Source organism: Macrotis lagotis, chromosome 8 (assembly GCF_037893015.1).
Source record: "Macrotis lagotis isolate mMagLag1 chromosome 8, bilby.v1.9.chrom.fasta, whole genome shotgun sequence".
Taxonomy (NCBI): Eukaryota; Metazoa; Chordata; class Mammalia; order Peramelemorphia; family Peramelidae; genus Macrotis; species Macrotis lagotis.
Window position 1 is genome coordinate 62,347,826 of NC_133665.1, and position 19,230 is coordinate 62,367,055.

The 19,230-nt window shown below is 36.4% G+C and overlaps 1 protein-coding gene across 5 annotated transcripts in view; it reads right to left on the reverse strand.

The window, feature by feature from the left end:
• Positions 1 to 19,230, reverse strand: part of KATNIP (katanin interacting protein) — a 246,741-nt gene that overhangs the window by 221,156 nt on the left and 6,355 nt on the right. For 4 of the 5 annotated variants that reach the window (XM_074197385.1, XM_074197384.1, XM_074197382.1 and 1 more), the window contains exons 2-3: positions 11,884 to 11,940; positions 9,999 to 10,054 (exon numbers count right to left, since the gene is read on the reverse strand). The exons of the other annotated variant lie outside the window; for it this stretch is intronic. In XM_074197385.1, coding sequence (XP_074053486.1) covers positions 9,999 to 10,054; positions 11,884 to 11,931 — 104 coding nt within the window. In that variant the 5' untranslated portion in view covers positions 11,932 to 11,940. The remainder of the gene's footprint in view (positions 1 to 9,998; positions 10,055 to 11,883; positions 11,941 to 19,230) is intronic. 5 annotated transcript variants of the gene reach the window in all.

Genomic DNA, 19,230 nt, shown 5'->3' on the forward strand with positions numbered 1-19,230 from the left:
CCCTCAGTTGACAGAGTTGCTCCCCCCACCACAGAAATGACCACACATGGCCTTGTACAGAGTTTATACTTTGGTCTTCCCATATCCAATATGACCTCCTTTGGGGCAGGAGCTGTTTGGCTTTGGTCTTTGTATCCTCAGCACATAAAGGAGGGCCTGGCATGGATTTCCAATTGCTGTTAAAGATGAGACAATATGGGAACATCTGGTAGGAAGAGTGGGTATGCTAGTCTATGTCTATATAGAGATGGCAAGAAGGACCCTACGCTGGCCTGAGCTAGTCTGATGGTTAAGGGAGAGTAGGGGCTGATTAGGACTGATCTAAAACCAAATGACTCAGATATCCTTCTCTGGAGCTCTTTATGTCTATTATGCAAAGGGGACAAAACAGTACAATGAAAGATGCTCAAATCTCTATTGGTCAGTCAGTCAGTCATCATCATCATATTTTTTTGTATATTTGCACTATGCACCAAAGAATACAAAGAAAGCCAAAATACAGGAAGTCTCTGAGGAGCTCACAATCTAAAAGGGGAGATAACATACAAACAAATATGTATAATTGACTATATAGAGGAGAAAATGGAAATAAGTCAACAGAGGGGAGGTGCTAGCAAGAAGAGGGAATTGGAAAGGTTTCCTGAAGAATATGGCAATGTGAACTGGGAAACAAAGGAAGCCATTAGATAGAAAGAAAGAGGGAAAGTTTTCTCTGAAGGATGGAGATGTCAGCGAATACATTCAGAGTGGGGAGTTGGCGGTCTTGTTGGAGAACAGCAAAGGAGGCCGAGGTTACCAGATCAAAGACTATATGGATAGAATAAGCCTGGAAAGGTGGACTATGGGAGAGGTTATGAAGGAGTCTGAATTCCAAAAAGGGGATTTTCTATTTGATCCTAGAGATGAGAGGGAGTTATTGAACTTTACCAACTGGGGAAACAAAGGATTAGCATTGCGTGACATGGTCAGAGCTGTGCTTTAGGAAGATTAATTTGATGGCTGAGGGGAGGATAGATTGGAGTGGAAAGAGAATTGAGGGAAACCGATCCACTAGGAGATGAGGGCCTGCACCAGGGTGATGGCAGTGTCAGAAAAGAAAAGGGAATACATTGGAGAGATATGTTACAAAAGCCAAACCAACAATCCTAGGCAATAGATTGAACATGAGAAGTGAGAAACAGTGAGGAGACAAGGATGTCATTTAGGGAGGGCAGTTAGCATAGGGGAAGACTTTAGGGAGAAGGGTAACAATTCTTACTTCAGCAAGAAAACTAGCCTAGCACCCTCCACACCCCCCGCAAAGTATGGATGATATTGTCCAGAGCAACAAGGTGAATCTGGGTCAAATCTCGAGGCTGCTCGGCTTTTAGCACAGTGAAAGCTACTTTTGGCTGACAGCCCAACAGTTAAAATTTCTTATTCCAATTAATGAAAAAATGCTGTTAGGAAGATGAGTATTAGTGCCACAGAATCATAGAGCAGGGCAATAGGGGAAGATGTGTCCATAAGCTAAAACTGCACATACAATTTACACAATGATTACAGAACTGCAAATTTAGAAAAACACACAAAAACACAATAAGGATGACAAACTTTGAGTACTATAACTGTAATTATTTTTGACCCAGAAACACACCTCCCTCTTCTCAGTAGAGGTGGGAGACTAAAGAAGCAGTATATGTCACACTGGGTTATTTTTGTTGTAACTGCTTTTAAATTTTTAATTATGAGTTTCAATGCTAGAATCAATATTATATTCAAAAATAACTATACTGAGAAAAATAAAATTTATCAGTAAAACTTATTCTAAAACAACAAAAATGAGTAAGCAAACAAAAAATGAAATAAATGAGTCACTAAATAATGGATAAATTTCAACAGATCACCAGTGAGGTAGCTACTTTTACAAGTTTTCTAACTTCTCTACCTGCTTTAAGTTCCTCTAGACCAATCCTCCAATCACTTCACAAGATGATTTTTTTTTTTAGGTTTTTGCAAGGCAAATGTGGTTAAGTGGCTTGCCCAAGGCCACACAGCTAGGTAATTATCAAGTGTCTGAGACCGGATTTGAACCCAGGTACTCCTGACTCCAGGGCCGGTGCTTTATCCACTGCGCCACCTAGCTGCCCCTTATCCACCTGCGCCACCTAGCCGCCCCACAAGATGATTTTTCTAAAGCATGGTGCCACACCCCTATCCCCTGCCTCTCTCTTCAAGGATTTGAAGAGTTCCCTATTATTTCAGAAATCAACTATGAAGTCTTCTGTTCGGCCTTTAAAGTTCCTCATAACTTGACTCCTCCCTACTTTCTAACCTTCTTATACATTTTACTCCTCTTCACTCATAGTAATCCATCTGTACTGGTTAACTTGCAGTTTCTCAAACATAGACATGTCATCAGTTATCTGCCACCTCTGCACTGGTCTTTCCTTTTACCTTCATCTCTTACTATCCCCAATTTCCTCCAAGATTCATCTCAGTTCCCTCCTTCTGAAGAAAACCTTTTCTGATCCTACCAGTCACCAATGCCTTTCTCTTTCAGAAGACCATCTATTCTGTATCAATCTTGTAGGTACTTGGGTATTTATGTCTTGTTTCTCCCATTAAAAAGTGTGCTCCTCGATAGCAGGGACTGTTTTGGATTTATCTGACTATCTTTGTTTCCACAATGCTGAACAAAGTACTCAGCACATAGTAGGTTCCTTATAAATTTTTGTTGACTTACTGTATTTATAAAAACTTCTATGATCAGAAATGTTCTCTGTGAGGAACAGAGCCATTTCCATGGACCCTGAGACCCAGGATTCAACACTACTTCCTTCCCTTTGGAGAAAGGGAAGATGATGAGATGATCCTACAATTAGCCAGTTCATCTATACATTGAACTTCACCCTTCAATCCCTTGCCCTCTTTGTCCAGTTTATATTCAGCTGGTTCACTTATAATTTTCCCCTTCTCCACACCTCCTTCCAGACATGATGGCTAGAGACAGTCAACAAATCCATACTTCCTAATTTCAGCTGGGCTCTCACTATTGAAAGCAATCATTTTACTCTTCCCTTATTGAATTTCTATCACACATCCCATAGCAGCTGTTCCAAACCTCCTCTCTTGTTAACCTCCCTTCTCTTACAGTAGGCAACTCCACCTCCTACTTAACTGAGAAAATCACTCATCCATTATGAGTTTCCTCACTACTGTTATTCTGCACTTTGAAAAAAATCCTTCATATCATCACCCAGACCTCTCCTCCTTGCGGAAGAAGTGGCCCTACTCCTTGCCAAAGCTAACCTCTACTCATATTCTACAGTGTGGACTTTCACTATCTCATTTTCCTCACCAACCACTAAATTCTCAACTCCTTACAATATGCTTCACTTGATTCTACTTATTTCCTCCCAGCTCCTCCCAGAATTTCTCATCAATCATTGCCTTTTCTTTCCCTCTCTTACCTTGCCACCCCCCTCAAAGCCAGTTTCCCTCTTTTCCAATTTTCTAGCTACATCCCTACATACGAAAATATCTCATGTCTCCCCAATTTGAAAAAAAACCCTTTATTTGATTCTGCAAACTACTTGTTATTATTCTACATCTCTCCTTTTTGTACTACTAAAGTCTTGAGATGCCTCCACTGCCATAACACAAATTCAAATCTCAATCTCTTGAGATCTGTCCTTTGAACCTATCAAGCTATTGAAATTAATCTAAGGCTAACAATGATCTCTTTATTTGTTAAATCTGATGGTATTTCCTTATTTCTCAAACTCTTTGATCTCATTCTATCTTGTGACACTGTCCATCATTCTTGCCTCCTTTTAAGTACTCTCTCCTCCCTCTTGACACTTTCAACATCCTTGTCCCTGCACTTCTACAATATTCTTTTCCAAATTCTCCTCCTTCCTGTCTGAATGCTCCTTCTGAATCACCTTTGTTGACTTCTGATCCTTCTCCCACTCCCTAAGCATGGTAATCCCCAAAGGTTTTGGCTAAACTCCTCTGCTCTTTCTCTGGGGTGATCTCATATTCTCCCCTGAGTTCAATTATTGTCTTTACCCAGATGATTTCTACACAGATGTCTCTAGCCTTAATTTCTCTTCTGAACTATAGTTCTATAGTTCATCTCTAACTCCTTACTGAAATATCTCCACCTGGAAGTCACATTATTATTTAAAACTCAAAAAGCTGAATAAATAACTCTTCATCTTCCCACAAAATCACTCACCTCTATACTCCCCTACTTCTGTTGGAGACACTTCTATTCTCCTATTCACCTAAGTTCATAACCAGAGTAATTGCTGACTCTATCCTTTCCTTTATTCCTTGTAGTAATTACTTGTCAAGACCTATTAATTTTATCTTAATAAATCTCATGACTGTTTCCTCCTCTTTCCTTTCATATAACACCCACCTTAATTCAGCCTCCTGTAATAAAAGTTTTCTATTTGTTCTCCTGGCCTCTAGTATCTCCCTCTCCAGTGATCACTTCTGCACAAGTACTGAAACAGTATTTCTAATGAACACATCTCCACACATGTTCAAAAAACTCCAAGTAGCTCCCAATTTTTTCGAGGACAAAACATAGACAACCTTGGAATTCATGAACATCCAGAATCTCATGCCTTTCTTTTCAAATTCATTTCACATTTCTCTGTTTTATGCTAAGCTTCAGCCAAACCGGATTGCTAGATGTTTTCTGAATTTAGCATTCTATATCCCTTCACTGTACATTCACATAAACCATCCTCCATTCCTAGGATATACTCTCTCAACTCCAATTTTTACAATTCTTGTTTCAAATTCAGCTCAAGAGCCACCTCCTCTATACCTTTTTAATCTTGACCCTATAAATCCCAGTTAAACTCTACACTCTTTAATGCCCCCAAATCTTGTTTCACTCTCTAGTTGACAAGTTATATCTTGCCAAACAACCCCGGATTCCTCCTATCACTTATTTCCTCCATTCTAACTCATGTGCTACTGAACAGAGCTAAGGAAAATCATCTACAAAAATCCACTACAAATTCAAGTTATCTAATCTCAACTGGATCCTCACTATAATAAAACTATACTTTTATACCTCCCTAATTGATTCTTCATTCCATTTCCCAGAGAGGATTTTCAAGACTCTCTTTTTTCCCTCATTTTCTACTTTATTCCCTTCCCTTCTCTCTCAGAAAAGGACCTTGCTGAAAAAGTAAAACAATTCCCCATGAACACCATCTTCTACTGTTCTCTACCCTGATGCCTAAAAATACACTTAAATATCCTTTATAATGAAAAAATTCTTTTTCCCCTCAAGTCATAGTCCTATATCTCTTTCTCAACTAAACTCCTACAACAAGAAGCATACACCATGCTTCAGTGGCACATCTCCAATTTTTTAAAAAATGGATATTTCAAACTAGATGTCAGATAGCCATTATCCCCCCTTCCACTCCCCAAACCACCTCTCTCTCTCTCTCTCAAATGGCTCTATTTCCATAAAGGGTACCATTACTCTCCAGTCATTCAGGTTCACAACCTTAATATTATCCTTGAATTCTCACTCTCCCTCCACCTACATATCCAGTCAGTCGCCAAATCTTTTCATTTCTATCTCTACGATATCTCTCACATTTGTCCTCTTCTCTCAACTCACAGGATTATGTATGTTCCTACTTCAGGAATTCATTGCCTCTCACCCAAACTACACAGCCTCCAGAATGATCTCCTTACCTGTCTCTCCTCTTCAGCCTCTTCTTCACACAGCTGCCAAAGTGATCTTTCTCAAGTGCAAGACTAAACATGTCATCTCCTTACTGCATAAACTCCAATGACTCTCTATGCTAACTCTCTAAAAGAAAATAGAAGTTCTTCTGTTTAGCTTTAAAACTTTTTATCATCTGGACCCAATTTTTCCAATCTTATCACATAAAATATTTAAGTTTTTAGTTAAGAACTTATTTAGGCTATTAAGGGTTGCCTATGTGCTAATGGTAGAGTTCAATGCATAGCTGAACTGATTAACTATAGAATCATCTCTTCATTCCCATTTTCTCCAATGGGGCAGAAGTTGGGTCTTGGCCCACAGAAATGGAGTTATTATTCCTCACAGGGAACTTGGGGCTAAATCACCCACTTCTGATTGTATAAGTTTTTATAAGTATGGTTTTATATATAGTAAGTCAACAAACATTTATTAAGAGCCTACTGTGTGCTGAGCACTGTTCTCAGCATTGTGGAAACAAAAAATGTTAAATAAATCCAAAACAGTCCTTGCTACTGAGGAGCACACTTTTTTTTAAGATGTAAATATACAAGTACCTACAAGATTGATACAGAATAAATGAAGGTCTCCTGAAAGAGAAAGGCATTGGTGGCTGGTGGCATGGCCAGTAAGGGTCTTCTGCAAGAGGAGGGAATTGAAATGAATGTTGAAGGAAACAGGATAGTAAAGGGTGAAGGTAAAAGGGCACACCAGTGAGAAGAGGCAGACTGCTCCCTGAGGAGGGAGATGACTTGTCCATATTTGAGAAGCTGCAAGTTAGTCAGTTGTAGATGTATTCCTGTGAGTGACAAGGAGTTAAAAATCTAAGAGTAGGGAGGGGTCAAGTTATGAGGAACTTTAAATGCCAAACAGAAGACTTCATATTTGATTTCTGAAGTGACAGGGAGCACTTGGAACTCCTTTAAGAGCAGGGGGATAAGGGTGTGACATAGTCTACACCATACTTGAGAAAAATCATCCTGCTAGTGAGATGAAGAAAATCACAGTGAATGAAGAGGAAATAAAGAAAAATACCAGGAAACTAGTATAGTTAGTTACATTCCAGTAAAACTGAAAATGATTGAAATGTACTAATATCTAAAAAAAATAAAAATGCTGAAGTTAACAAATTAGAATAACTAAATTACACAGCTCAACTTTGGAAAGACTGAGCAAGTTATAAATGAATTACAATGAGAAAAATTCCCTAGAACTAAGCAACATTTAGAGCAATGGTGTCAAATTCAAATAAAAAGTGAGAGCACTAACTCCATACATAAGGATACTTGCAGGTCAAATTTTGACTTAAGAATCATAAAATAATATTGTCTATGTTGCATTTTTTATTTATTTTAAAAAATATTTCCCAATTACATTTTACTTCAGCTGAAGTATAATATTCTGCTCCAATCCTTTATTTTACTCTCCTGTTTCAAGTGTTCCTTCTAATCCAAAACTACTACTAAATTTTGATTTCCATTCATTATGCTGTCCACTTTCATTGTATGTTTGAATTCATTCTATTCACAATAATGATTCTATAATTCATACATACATTATATACTGAGGTAGTCATTGACATCTGAGCTATGTGGACTTTGAGACTAATGGAAAGTATGGGGAGAAGGCAATGAAATAACAAATGTCTGACCCTCCTCCAGCTTCCCAGAGAACTTTCCAGAATTGAGGAAATGGCATAATGGGTGAAATTTACAACAGTTGATTTTCTGAGGACAGTAAGTATTTAAGTGAGGAAGAGAGAGAATAATGAGGATAATGGGGGAACTTCTCATGTAACTGTGGCATGTCTTCTGGAGTTGAGCATGGACTTCTGCACATTTTCATGTGGAGGCCCCTCATAAAAGACAAGAGAAATCAGAGGCTTCTGGTTGATTTATGCCCCACCACCTGTAATTGGAAGCAGCATCAAAGAGGACTGACTATAGGGTAGCATTAGTTATTCACTCAATAGACTATAAAGAGTCACCTTCTGCTCTTGCTCTTTAGGAGGCTCTTCCCTGGCCTTCCTGTGGGAGGAGAGTGATGGACTTCTTCCTTTCCTTTCCCTATTAGCAACTGTCTGAATATGTCAGCTGGCATATATGCTGACTCCTCTGCTTTGAGATTCTGTTACGGAGTACAGGTTATTGAACAGTAGTCCTGAGATGAGCTTTAGGGGTAATGCTGACTTGCTAGGGAAGACCATACACCAACAATGTACATGAGCCATTTCCTAGGCTCACCAAAAGACAACTAGTAGTGGGAAAATGGCTTTTTTAACAAGAAGTACAGGGAAAGATGATATATCTTCTTTTTAAATTTTTTTTTATTTATTTAAGACAATGGGGTCAAGTGACTTGCCCAAAGTCACACAGCTAGGCAATTATTAAGTGTCTGAAGACAAATTTGAGCTCAAGTCCTCAAGGCTGGTGCTCAATCCACTACACCACCTAGCTACTCCCAAGATGATTTATTTTCAGCAGTCCTACCAAATTTTTTTTAATCAACTCATGTTTTAAATATCTGTGATATGCATTAATGAGTTTTATGAAATAAATAATTGTTCTATCCTGACTTCCTCCCTCCAAAAAAGAAAGAAAAACTATGGAAACTTAGATAAAAGTTAATGGGGAAAAATGGATTTAAGCCAGAATGAAAGAGTATGCAATTCAGAACTGTGGAGGGAGAAATTCTTAAACCATATGATACACACACTTGCATAGAGGCATACACTTACACAGAGACATATATACTATATATATATATATATATATATATATATATATATATATATACATACATATATGTATATGTATATATAATATGTACGCAAATAGGAAGAAAGAATATTAAAAAGACAAAATAGCTGATATTGAATTTTTAAAATAAATTTTGCTTAAATAAAAACAATTTAGCTAGGATAAAATGGGAAAATATAGATTGTGAACAAAATTGTACATTAAACACCTCTGTTATTTAAGATCTACAAGAAAATGAAGCAAATATATAGGATTAACAACTATTTCCCAATAAATAAGTGCTAAAAAGATTGATCTTAAAAATGAAGAATATTATTATTATTGTTATTATTATTATTATTATTATTATTATCATCATCATCATCATCAATAATCAGAGAAATGCCAATTAAAATAATTCTCAGGTATAACTTTATGCCCATCAAATTAGCAAAGATGGTTATATATGGATAAATTCTACCCTGGCAAAGCTTTGAGAAACATTCCCATCAATATGCTCACATTGAAGCTCGTCTGTCCATTTGAGAAAGCAACATAAAATTGTACCTAAAAAGTTACAAAAAATTCATCCCCTTTTACCTAACCACCTTAAAGTTTAAAGTCAGAAAGTTTTACCTAACCACCTACCTGTTTAAAAATATTTTTTGTCATAGAAGCTAATTAGAAATGAACTGTTTTGACATATCCCTATCTATATAAAAATATTCTTTATTTGTCATAGAATCCAATTAGAAATGAACTTACAGAAAGGTTAAATTATGGTAAGTGAATATAATATAATATAATATAATATAATATAATATAATATAATATAATATAATATAATGTAATGTAATGTAATATATATAATATATTATGCTATAAAGAATGACAATATGAAGAATTCTAAGAAATATGAAAAGATTTGTTTGAATTGATGTAGATTAATAAGGTTGATTCAAAAGAACAATATACTAAATAAAGTCGATTCAAAAGAACAATATACTACCTACATATAATAAGATACAGGAAGACAATATCAAATCTTAACAAAATGGCTTAAATATAATGGACAATAATAATTCTACATTGTTAAAGATAAGAGAAGAAAGCTTCCTTTTTTGTAAACATGCACTATGTGTCACATTCACTTTGTGTTTTCTGCCTGAATTTTAGGAAGAGTGGAATTGTGGCTTTTGTGCTTATGTTTCCTATATTAAAATAAATTAAGATGTTTTTCAGTTCCTGGACCCAAGTATAGTTGCTTTATTTAAAGGAAACATTCTACATGGGATACCATGGTTTCATTCCAAGGAGAGGTCTCTTGTTACTTTCAACTACCACATCAAAATTAGACCTGTCAATAATCACCGACTTTTCAGGAATGAAAGCCTATACCTCAGAGGGAAAATGTCACAAGATCAGGTACATTTCCCTTCTTTTCACTATCAAGAGTTCCCAAATCCTTTAAATTAAAAACTGCCCACCAAACTCCTAGCATGTGAACACATTACCTCCTTTTGTTCCCGTGAACAGGACCTGCTTCTTCCAGCCTTTCGCAGAGTCTGACCTGTAGCAGTTTAGAAGCATAGCTGGAGATTATAGGTACTTTAGAGCAACAAATTATCACAGCAAAATTCTTTTATTTGCTCATTCAATAGACAGGATCAATCATAATCAAGTGATTTTTAAGAAAATGTACCCTACTGTTGTAATAAAAGAGAAAAATGGCATCTTTTAAAAAAATAGATCAAGATATAGAGATAGGTAATTTTACATTTACATTATTTGACTATAATGAACAAAGTCTCAAACCCTTTAAGCTAATACAATATCTTCATTCATAAAGGACTGAAAAGATTTTAGTTTCCTAGTTGAATGAAATCTTTATTAAATTACCTAGAATTGCATTAACTGACTTCCATAAAATGTACTATACAGAAAGCTCATAATCATTACCTTTTGGTGAATGTATACCAACATAATACACTGAACACCTGAACGCGCCATATTCAAGGAATGTAGGCAACCTGGCCATCTGAATTAGCAGTATTCACACATATTTCACATTAATAGGCAATTTCATCATGAATTGAAGCCTTTTAGGAAAAACCTGACAAATAGAAATTTGCAGCTATACATAAATTCAATAGGTTAACATCATAATGTTGAAATATATTGCTCCAAGTTCATTTTTCTTTTTTTTAGGTTTTTTTTTTTTGCAAGGCAATGAGGTTAAATGGCTTGCCCAAGGCCACACAGCTAGGTAATTATTAAGTGTCTGAGGCCGGATTTGAACTCAGGTACTCCTGACTCCAGGGCCAGTGTTCTTATCTACTGCACCACCTAGCTGCCCCCAAGTTCATTTTTCAAAATTTGTATACTGTCACATGAAAATAAAATGATGTCTTCATGGAAAATTAATGTACTGAATTACTCTAAAGAGTAAGATTAAAAAATATACATATTATGAACTAAATTCAAGAAGCTCAGTCTATCATTTGCAAGACTAATTATGCTTTCCAGTTAGTCCCCTTTTCAGTTTAGGGGCTGACACACCTGAGTCACAAAAGCCTATCACAGAGGCTGCCAACAAGAATGCATTTGAACTATCCTATATTGGAGATATTTTAATCCTAAAAAAAGAGAGAGAGGAGAAAGACTGTCTGCTTATCTGTCATTTATTTCAGCATTTCAACATTCTCATACAAGTTCTTCCACATAGTTGAAGGATCTTCTTTTTTCCCCCACTTATGTTTTCTCATCTTTTCAACTAACTAAAATTATTCTCTAATTTTTAAGAGATCTCACCCTTTGTACTATTCCCTTTTAGTACTTTTGATCTTAATAACATCTAAGTATGTTATTGAAATTGTCAAAATTGGGAAAGTCTCCTATGAGGTAATCCTACACTAGAAGGGACTCGGAGAGGTCAGCAAACTTATTTGCTCCCTGACACCTCTGGGATAACCTCTGAGAGTTAGTTTTCTCATGTGAGAAATAAAGAATTGGACTGGATGAACTTTGAAGTCCTTTTATGAATCTAACATTCCAAATGAGTGGTCATCTGGCCTTAAAACACTTTCAGTGATAGGGAAGTCACTAGTTCATAAGCTATTTCATTTCAAATGATTCTAGTTCTTATTGTTAGGAGCTTCTCTCATAGTGAGCATGTCTCTACTTCTTTAAATTTTACCCAATGACCACAGAGTTAGGGCTAATCTCTCAAGGATCTTCCTTTCTCCATGCTGAATATCTGGATATCTCCAGTTCCTTCAAATAAGCCTCAGATGACTGTGAGTTCCCATAAAATAATTCATGTATATTCTTGCATACTTAAATAACATCTAAATAGACATACATTCATATGAACACATTTGGAGGTCTGGGGATACCCACCTGCCACCACTTCTGAACTCCAGTCTCTGTGACAATTTTGTAGGGCATCTTTGTATTCTATATAGTGATAAGAATGAAAAAAAAAGTATGCTTCTTTGCAATGATATTTAGGTACCTCTTTCATTTTACCAGAAAATCATCCTGCATTTTCCCACTCTCCTTTTCAAGGACATGCAGTTTGACAGAGGGACTAACTGCATGTGTCTAAGTTCAGAAGATAGCAGAAAAGGAGCCTGAGGCATATGTGTTCTTGATCCTAGTTTTCTGGACACCTATTTCCAAAGGTTATCCACAATAATATCATTAACTCACATTGGTAGAGGGTATTAAAGTTAAAAACATTTCTGCATTACAGATAACAAAAGTATTATTACTCCCAATTTATAGATGAGGAAACTGAAGTTAAGAAGCCAATAAATGATAATAGCAACAATAATAATGATATGTTATATGTGATGTTTTAAGATTTGCAAACCATTGTATATATATTATTTCATGTAAATGTCACAATAACCCAGGGAGGTCATTATTCCAGGTATTTGGGAGGAAGTAGAGAAGTAGAGAAGTCTAGACTTGTGATCTCATCAGTACCTGAAATGGAATTCCCTTTTCCACCAATGATGATCAACTCATCTGGAACATTTAGGGTTAGAAATCCATGTAAGCACATTAAGAAGGCAGTGATTTGCCCATGTTCATACAACTAAATATGTATGTTTCAGAACCTGGACTCAGATCCAAGTCTTTCTGATCCTTTTTTTAAGGTTTTTTGGTTTTGCAAGACAATAGGGTTAAATGGCTTGCCCAAGGTCACTCAGCTAGGTAATTATTAAGTGTCTGAGGCCAGATTTGAACTCAGATACTCCTGACTCCACAGACGGTGCTCTATCCACTGCGTCACCTAGCCTCCCCAAAGTCTTTCTGAGTAACCCTCAGAAAGTAAAACCCTAAACTAACCCTCTTCCCACTACACCAAGCTGCTTCTCTCTATAGGTATTATTATCCCCATTTTATAGATGAGGAAGGCTAATCATCACACTGTTAGAAAGGGGAGCAGTCATTCAAATCCAAGTTTCTATCTCCAAATCCTTTGCTTCTTCCACTTTACATTCTGCCAATTTTATCAATTAAGTGAAAATAGATAAATTTATAATTTTTAAAGTAAGAAATTACCCATGATACAAAAAATACAAATTGCCTATGATACAAAAGATAAAATTGTTCAACTCAATTCAATGCACATTTAAATAAACTTTACTATATAAGAGGTTAAAAAGAAATAAAACATTCCCTTGCCCTCAAGAGGCTTTACATTCTATCAGCACAAAGTATTTAAAGTAATATAACATAATTTCAAGTTGGTAAAAGACACTAAAAACTGCAGAGATCAGGAGGTTCCTAAATTGAATAGTGGTACCCAATCTACTCTCTAACCTAGGCATCCTACAAGGCAGAAGCGAGGAGAGACTGTACTCAAATGTGGAGAAGCAACCTGGGCAAAGAGGGGAGTTGGTTTATCCCTTTTGGTGGGGGCAGTTGGATGCTTGTGAGGAGATAATCAATGAACCAATCCATCAACAAGCATTTCTCAAGCATTTGCTTGGGTTCTATGCTAAAGATACTGAGAGAAAATAAAACAGTTCCCTGGCCTCAAAGAACTTACAAAGTAAATTCAAGGAAAGTGAGGCAGAGAGGGGAGGAATCAGGAAATGCTTCAGGGAGGAGGTAGCATGGGGGATGAATTCTGAAAAACTCAGAATCAATTCTAGGAAGCCAAGGTGAGACAGGAATACATGCCCTTCATGGAGATAGAACTACCTGGATTGCAAAGACTGAGAAGAATGTCCAGTACAGCTATAAGAAGCGGCTTGGAGCCAGGTTGTGAAGGACTTTAGATCTCCAAAATCCTAAACAGCAGAGTTTGCATTTTTATCCCTGAGGCAATAGGAGCCTCAGAAGATTTTTGAGACAGGGAAGGATAGGGTCAGATATGCTTTGGAAATATAACTTTAGAAGATGTGTGGAAGATAGATCAAAAAAGGGGAAACAAAAAGGGGGGGCAATCAATTAAAACTCCTGGGTAATCTGGGCCTGAACTAGGGTCAAAATTTAAGAAATAAGCAAAAACTAGCGAACAGTCAAAGGAAACTACATCTTGTAAATAAAGAACACTAGACTAAGAATTGGAAATCTGGATTCTAATCTGGGGGTTGCTCCTATGATCCTCTCTCTATGCCTCTGTGATCTTTATGATAAACAAGGCTTGGACTAGTTGTTTCTTTCATTCTGAGCATTCTTAGATCTGTACTTTAAGAGTATTTCAAGCTCTGAAATCCATTCTATATTCAAAGGTTCTTTCCATCACTAAGATACCATGATTTTATGATTCATCCACAAAAATTAAGCAGCAGTTAAAAATTAGGATATAGTGTAAAAACAAAACAAAATTACCTAGGCAAAAGCATATAGATTAACTGCTTAACTAATTTAGAGTGAAATTTCTCATTTGCAATTTCAAAAATGAACCTTCCACTAGAGTTAAGTGTATGTGTCTTTATTTATCAATTTGGAAAATAATTTGTTTATTTCAAATTTCCTTTAATTAGCTGTCATTAGTGAAGAGAAACAGCTGGTGATACTGTGGATAAAATGCAAGGCCTGGAATCAGGAAGACCGATGCTCAAATCCAGACCCAGACACTTACTAGAAGAATGACGCTGGGCAAGTCATTTAAGCTCTGTTTGCCTCAGTTTCCTGAACTATAAAGTGGGGACAATGACAACACTTATATATCAGGGCTGTTATGAGGATCAAATGAAATATTTGTAAAAAGCTAGTAACTGATTCAAAGCTAAAATATAGTTTTCTTTTATCAGATACATTTGGTACTCTCATTTTTTAGTTACCCAAGAGCCAAGAAAACTGTGAGATTTGAACCAGATGCCATATCCAGAGAGTTCTATTATATCCCTCTGTCTATCAATGAGTGATGCCTTTAATTTTCCTAAATGCTTCCATGACTATTATCTCATTTTATCCTCAAATATTTAATGCACAGCATTAATGCCAATCAAGGCTTTGGGGTGAAGGGGTGCTTTCTTTGCACTGCAAAGCAACAGTCATGTGCTTTAGATATGGTTCTGTAATTTCTGCAAATGCACATCACACTAACAGATGTGTTCTTGAAAAAAAACACACATTCAATGTACATTTTGGGAGTAAATTCTGATTTTCTCATCAATTTACTTCCCATCAACTAAAGTCCAACATGCTCTGGCTCTATCCCTGGTCACTTGTCAATGATTTACCTACTTCAATGACTTTTAAATCTTTTCCTCCTAACTTCTATTTATTCCAATTTGATATGTATTTAATAAATACCTACATGTACCAGGGAAAAGGTAGAAAGAGGGAGATGCAAAAAAAAACCAAAATTAAGAAGTTCCTACTTTCAAATAACTTATATTTTAGTAGGAGGAATACAGCACGTATGGATAAATAGGTTCAAAATATATACATAACAAATACACATTTGTTGGTAGTAACACCTAGAAGAATCAGAAAAGGTTTTGGACAAGCCATAATGCTTCAACTAGATCTTGAAGAGAGCCAGGAACTCCAAGACATGGAAAGGATGAGGGGAGAGATGTGCACTACAGAACTGCAAGTAGGCCATTTTGTCTGGAATGGCAAAAAAAAAATGTGACAGGTTGGAGCTAGGTTGTGATGACAAATAAAATCATCTATAATTTATAGTAGAAGCAATAGGGAACTGCTGAAGATTTTTTATTAGAGGAATGTCAGGGAAATTCCTAGCTTTAGATATTCTAATCTAGCAATCTAGTAGAAAATGTAGTTGAGAGAGAAGAGAGTGGAGGAAGGAGATTAATTAGTAAGTTACTACCATAGTTCAGAAACTAGGGCCTGAACTAGGCTGATGGTTATATGAGTAAAGGAAATCAATGCAAGAGATGTTGTGGATGTTGTAGAGCCTTTCTATTGAGAACTTGCTGATCTGTAAACTAAATTGAAGAGCCCTAAGGGTAGTTACTGGATGCTTCCCATGGACTGGCTAGGTACAAGTTTGCTTAAGGTAGCCCAACTTGTATGAACACCCTATGCAGTTCTCAAGAAAAGTCAAGCAGGAATATTTGTGACCACTGAAGCAATATGGCAAAATGAAAAAAGTGCTGGACAAGAAGTCTGAAGAACACAGATTTTAGAGTTGGAAGAGACATTAGAAAGTGCTTAGCCCTCTCCTTTCACAGTTGGGAAAACTGAGGCCAAGAGAGGGCAATTAATTGACCCCAGATCACACAAGTAGTAAATAGCAGAGCCGAAATTGAAACCAAAATCAAAGAATCTCAAATGTAGTACTGGAAGAAAACCTAAAGATCATCTATGTCAACCCCTTCATTTTACAGATGAGGAAACTGAGGCCAAAATAAGTGAAGTGACTGTACCTCGTTCACACAGAAAGTGAGTGGCAAAGCCAGAATTCTAACTCAGATTGACTGATTCCAAGTTCATCACATTTTTCCAGGGTCCCTCAATGACTTTAAATACAGTGCAGTCCCCCTTCATCCAATGATGTTCCAAGACTGAATTCTAGGCTACAATCTTCCATTTTTTTAACCCATGTGACACCAAGACCTTGCTTTCGTTCTCTCTCTCTCTCTATCTCTCTCTCTCTCTCTCCCTCCCTCCCTCCCTCCCAAGAAATGAAAACCTCAAAGCTTTGCAAAACTCAGCAGATATCTGAGGCAAAGTAAAAAGTAGGAAAAGATGGGTTGAGCAAGATGTGGAATCCTCAGAAATGCAAGCACATGAGACGAAATGGGGTAAGTAATGAAAGCCTTGGTCTACAATCTTTATTACTATAGAGAATGAAAATGAGACTGCACAAATCTTATAAGAAAAATGGCTCTCAGTACAATGGGATCCCCTGGAGGGAAAAAAGAAAAACACTCCCCTTGTATGACATTTTCTCACATAAAGAACCTATTTATGCTAAGAGATTTTATAGGACTTTCCTCCAAAGAACCAAAAGAATGCAATTTGTTGAAGGAAAAAAAAAGGATTCAAACCCAATAAACCTGAAGATCAGAATGAAATATCCTGAAAGGTAACTAGAAAAAATATTTATATGGTATTAGGAAGGGACAAATTGTATTTTACTTAAAGGATTATTCTAGACCATAAGAAAAAGATGAAAACTAAATGATGACAAAATGTGGTTTCTCGAAATTGAATTAATAGCAGCCATGCTTTCTCAAGTCAAGTTAACAATAATCTGCAATGCTCACATACATTTTGGGACGCTATAAGAAAACCATTTCTTCAGAGATCAGAAAGAAAGTGGGGGGAAGGTAGAACAAAAGTAAGACTGCTACTTAACCTGAGGCAAGTCATTTCATTTCTCTAGAGCCAATTTCATCATCTGTAAAATGAAAGGAATCTACCAGATGTTCTCTAAGGTCTTTCCCAGCTCTAGAAGTTACTTAGAGAAATCTGGAAATTGTGATGTCTAGCAAGTATCCTCACTGACCTTTTAAAAGTCCAAAAACAGCTGGCGGCTACTATCTGAACCACTCAGCATAGCTCCATTTCTTGAACTTTCTATCTCAGACCTTGCCAGAAGTAAATTATGAGTGAGTTATAGCATGTATATGGGAGAAAGCTCACTAGTGATTATTATTCTATTCTATTCCTTTTTTCATTATCAAGAATCCCTTTGTAGGGTCTCAATTTAAAGGAATTTAATATAAATAATGTTAACATTTGGAAAATGAAAATCTGGCAGTTAACTATTAAGTTTCTTGATCTAAGATATACATACCCTTCACCTTTCAATAAATTTTGTGTGAACTTTTAAGTTCAATTATCTGAAAGACCAATATCATAATCACTCTTTGCTGGCATTTTAAATATAATTCCAAGTTCCCTAATTGAGTAAAATTGCACTGCCACCTGTTCCATGTCTGTGATAAATTATCTCCTATCTGTTGCCCCTAAAAAAAGGTCTATTTTTTATTTGGAATATACTTCTTTCACCTCTCCCTCACAGTCCCTAACTTCCTTGAAACACAAGGCTAGCTACCACATTCTAAGGAGTCCTTTCCTGATGCTCACTTGCTAGATTCCCTCTCTCTTAAAATTATCTTGTACATATATTTTACTAACTTGCATTCATGTCACATATCCCCAATAGAATATAAGCTCCATGAGAGCAGAGCCTTTTGTCATTGCTTTTGTATCCTTGCTACCTAGCACAGTGAAGATGGTCAGAAAATACTTGTTGAACTGAATTGATAAAAGTCTCTTGAGCTGCTTCATGACCAGGGTTATTCTGTACTTTAGGCCTGAGGGATCCATCTATGATTTGCTCTTTACTTACTGTTTGTGGGACCCTGCAACTTCACCATGCTAGACCAGTTTCCTTAGGCAGTTCCTGCCAAGTCTTTAAATTTATGTCATCCTTTGACCTCCTTGTGACTGATACTGTCAAAATAACTTCCTGTTCCTCCTGCTTCCAAACTCTACTCTCCTTTTTCTCATCATCCAAAGTGTTAAAATAATCTTCCCAAAGCACAAGTCTGATTATATCAAACCCCAATTCAAAAATCTTCAGTGGTTCCCTATTTCCACTAAGATAAGACTCATCACTGGTATTTAAAGCCTCCAATATATGGCTTCCACCTACCATTTCAAATGCTTCTCTTTGCTCAAGACAAAATAACTTAGTAGATGCTGAATTTGCCCTTCCTCTTCCTCCTATCCCCTTCAAGATGGCTATTCTTCATTCCCAAGAATATACTAATGAAAGGAATGAAAGGAAATGAAATATGCATCCTAAAATCCTTAGCTTTTTCAAGGCTCAGCTCAGGTGCCAATTCCTACTTAAGCCTCATCCATCTGTTGTTAATCAAATTATCTCATATTTACTTATCATTGGAGTGCCCCAGGGAAAAAAAATTGTTTCTGGAGGGCTGGGACTACTTCATCTTTCTCTTTTAAGCCAATTACTAGCATAATGCTTCACATACATTTGAGGACTTTTTTAAGTTGACTACTAAGTTGAATATGTGCATGTAAAAAATGACTTAAAATTAATTAATGCACTTTGGTTCTTCCTCTATCTAAGAATTATTCATATGCCTATGTTTACCCATACACTTAGTACAGAAAATTCTAAAAGGCATTTACATTGCTTTTAGGAAAACATCCTAGAATGGCCCAAAAGGTAATCATTGAATATTATTTACATTTAGAAAACTACTCTGCCAAATTGCCTGTGAAGGTCTGAGAAATGGCGCAAAAGATTAATTAACAAAAAGGAATTCACAT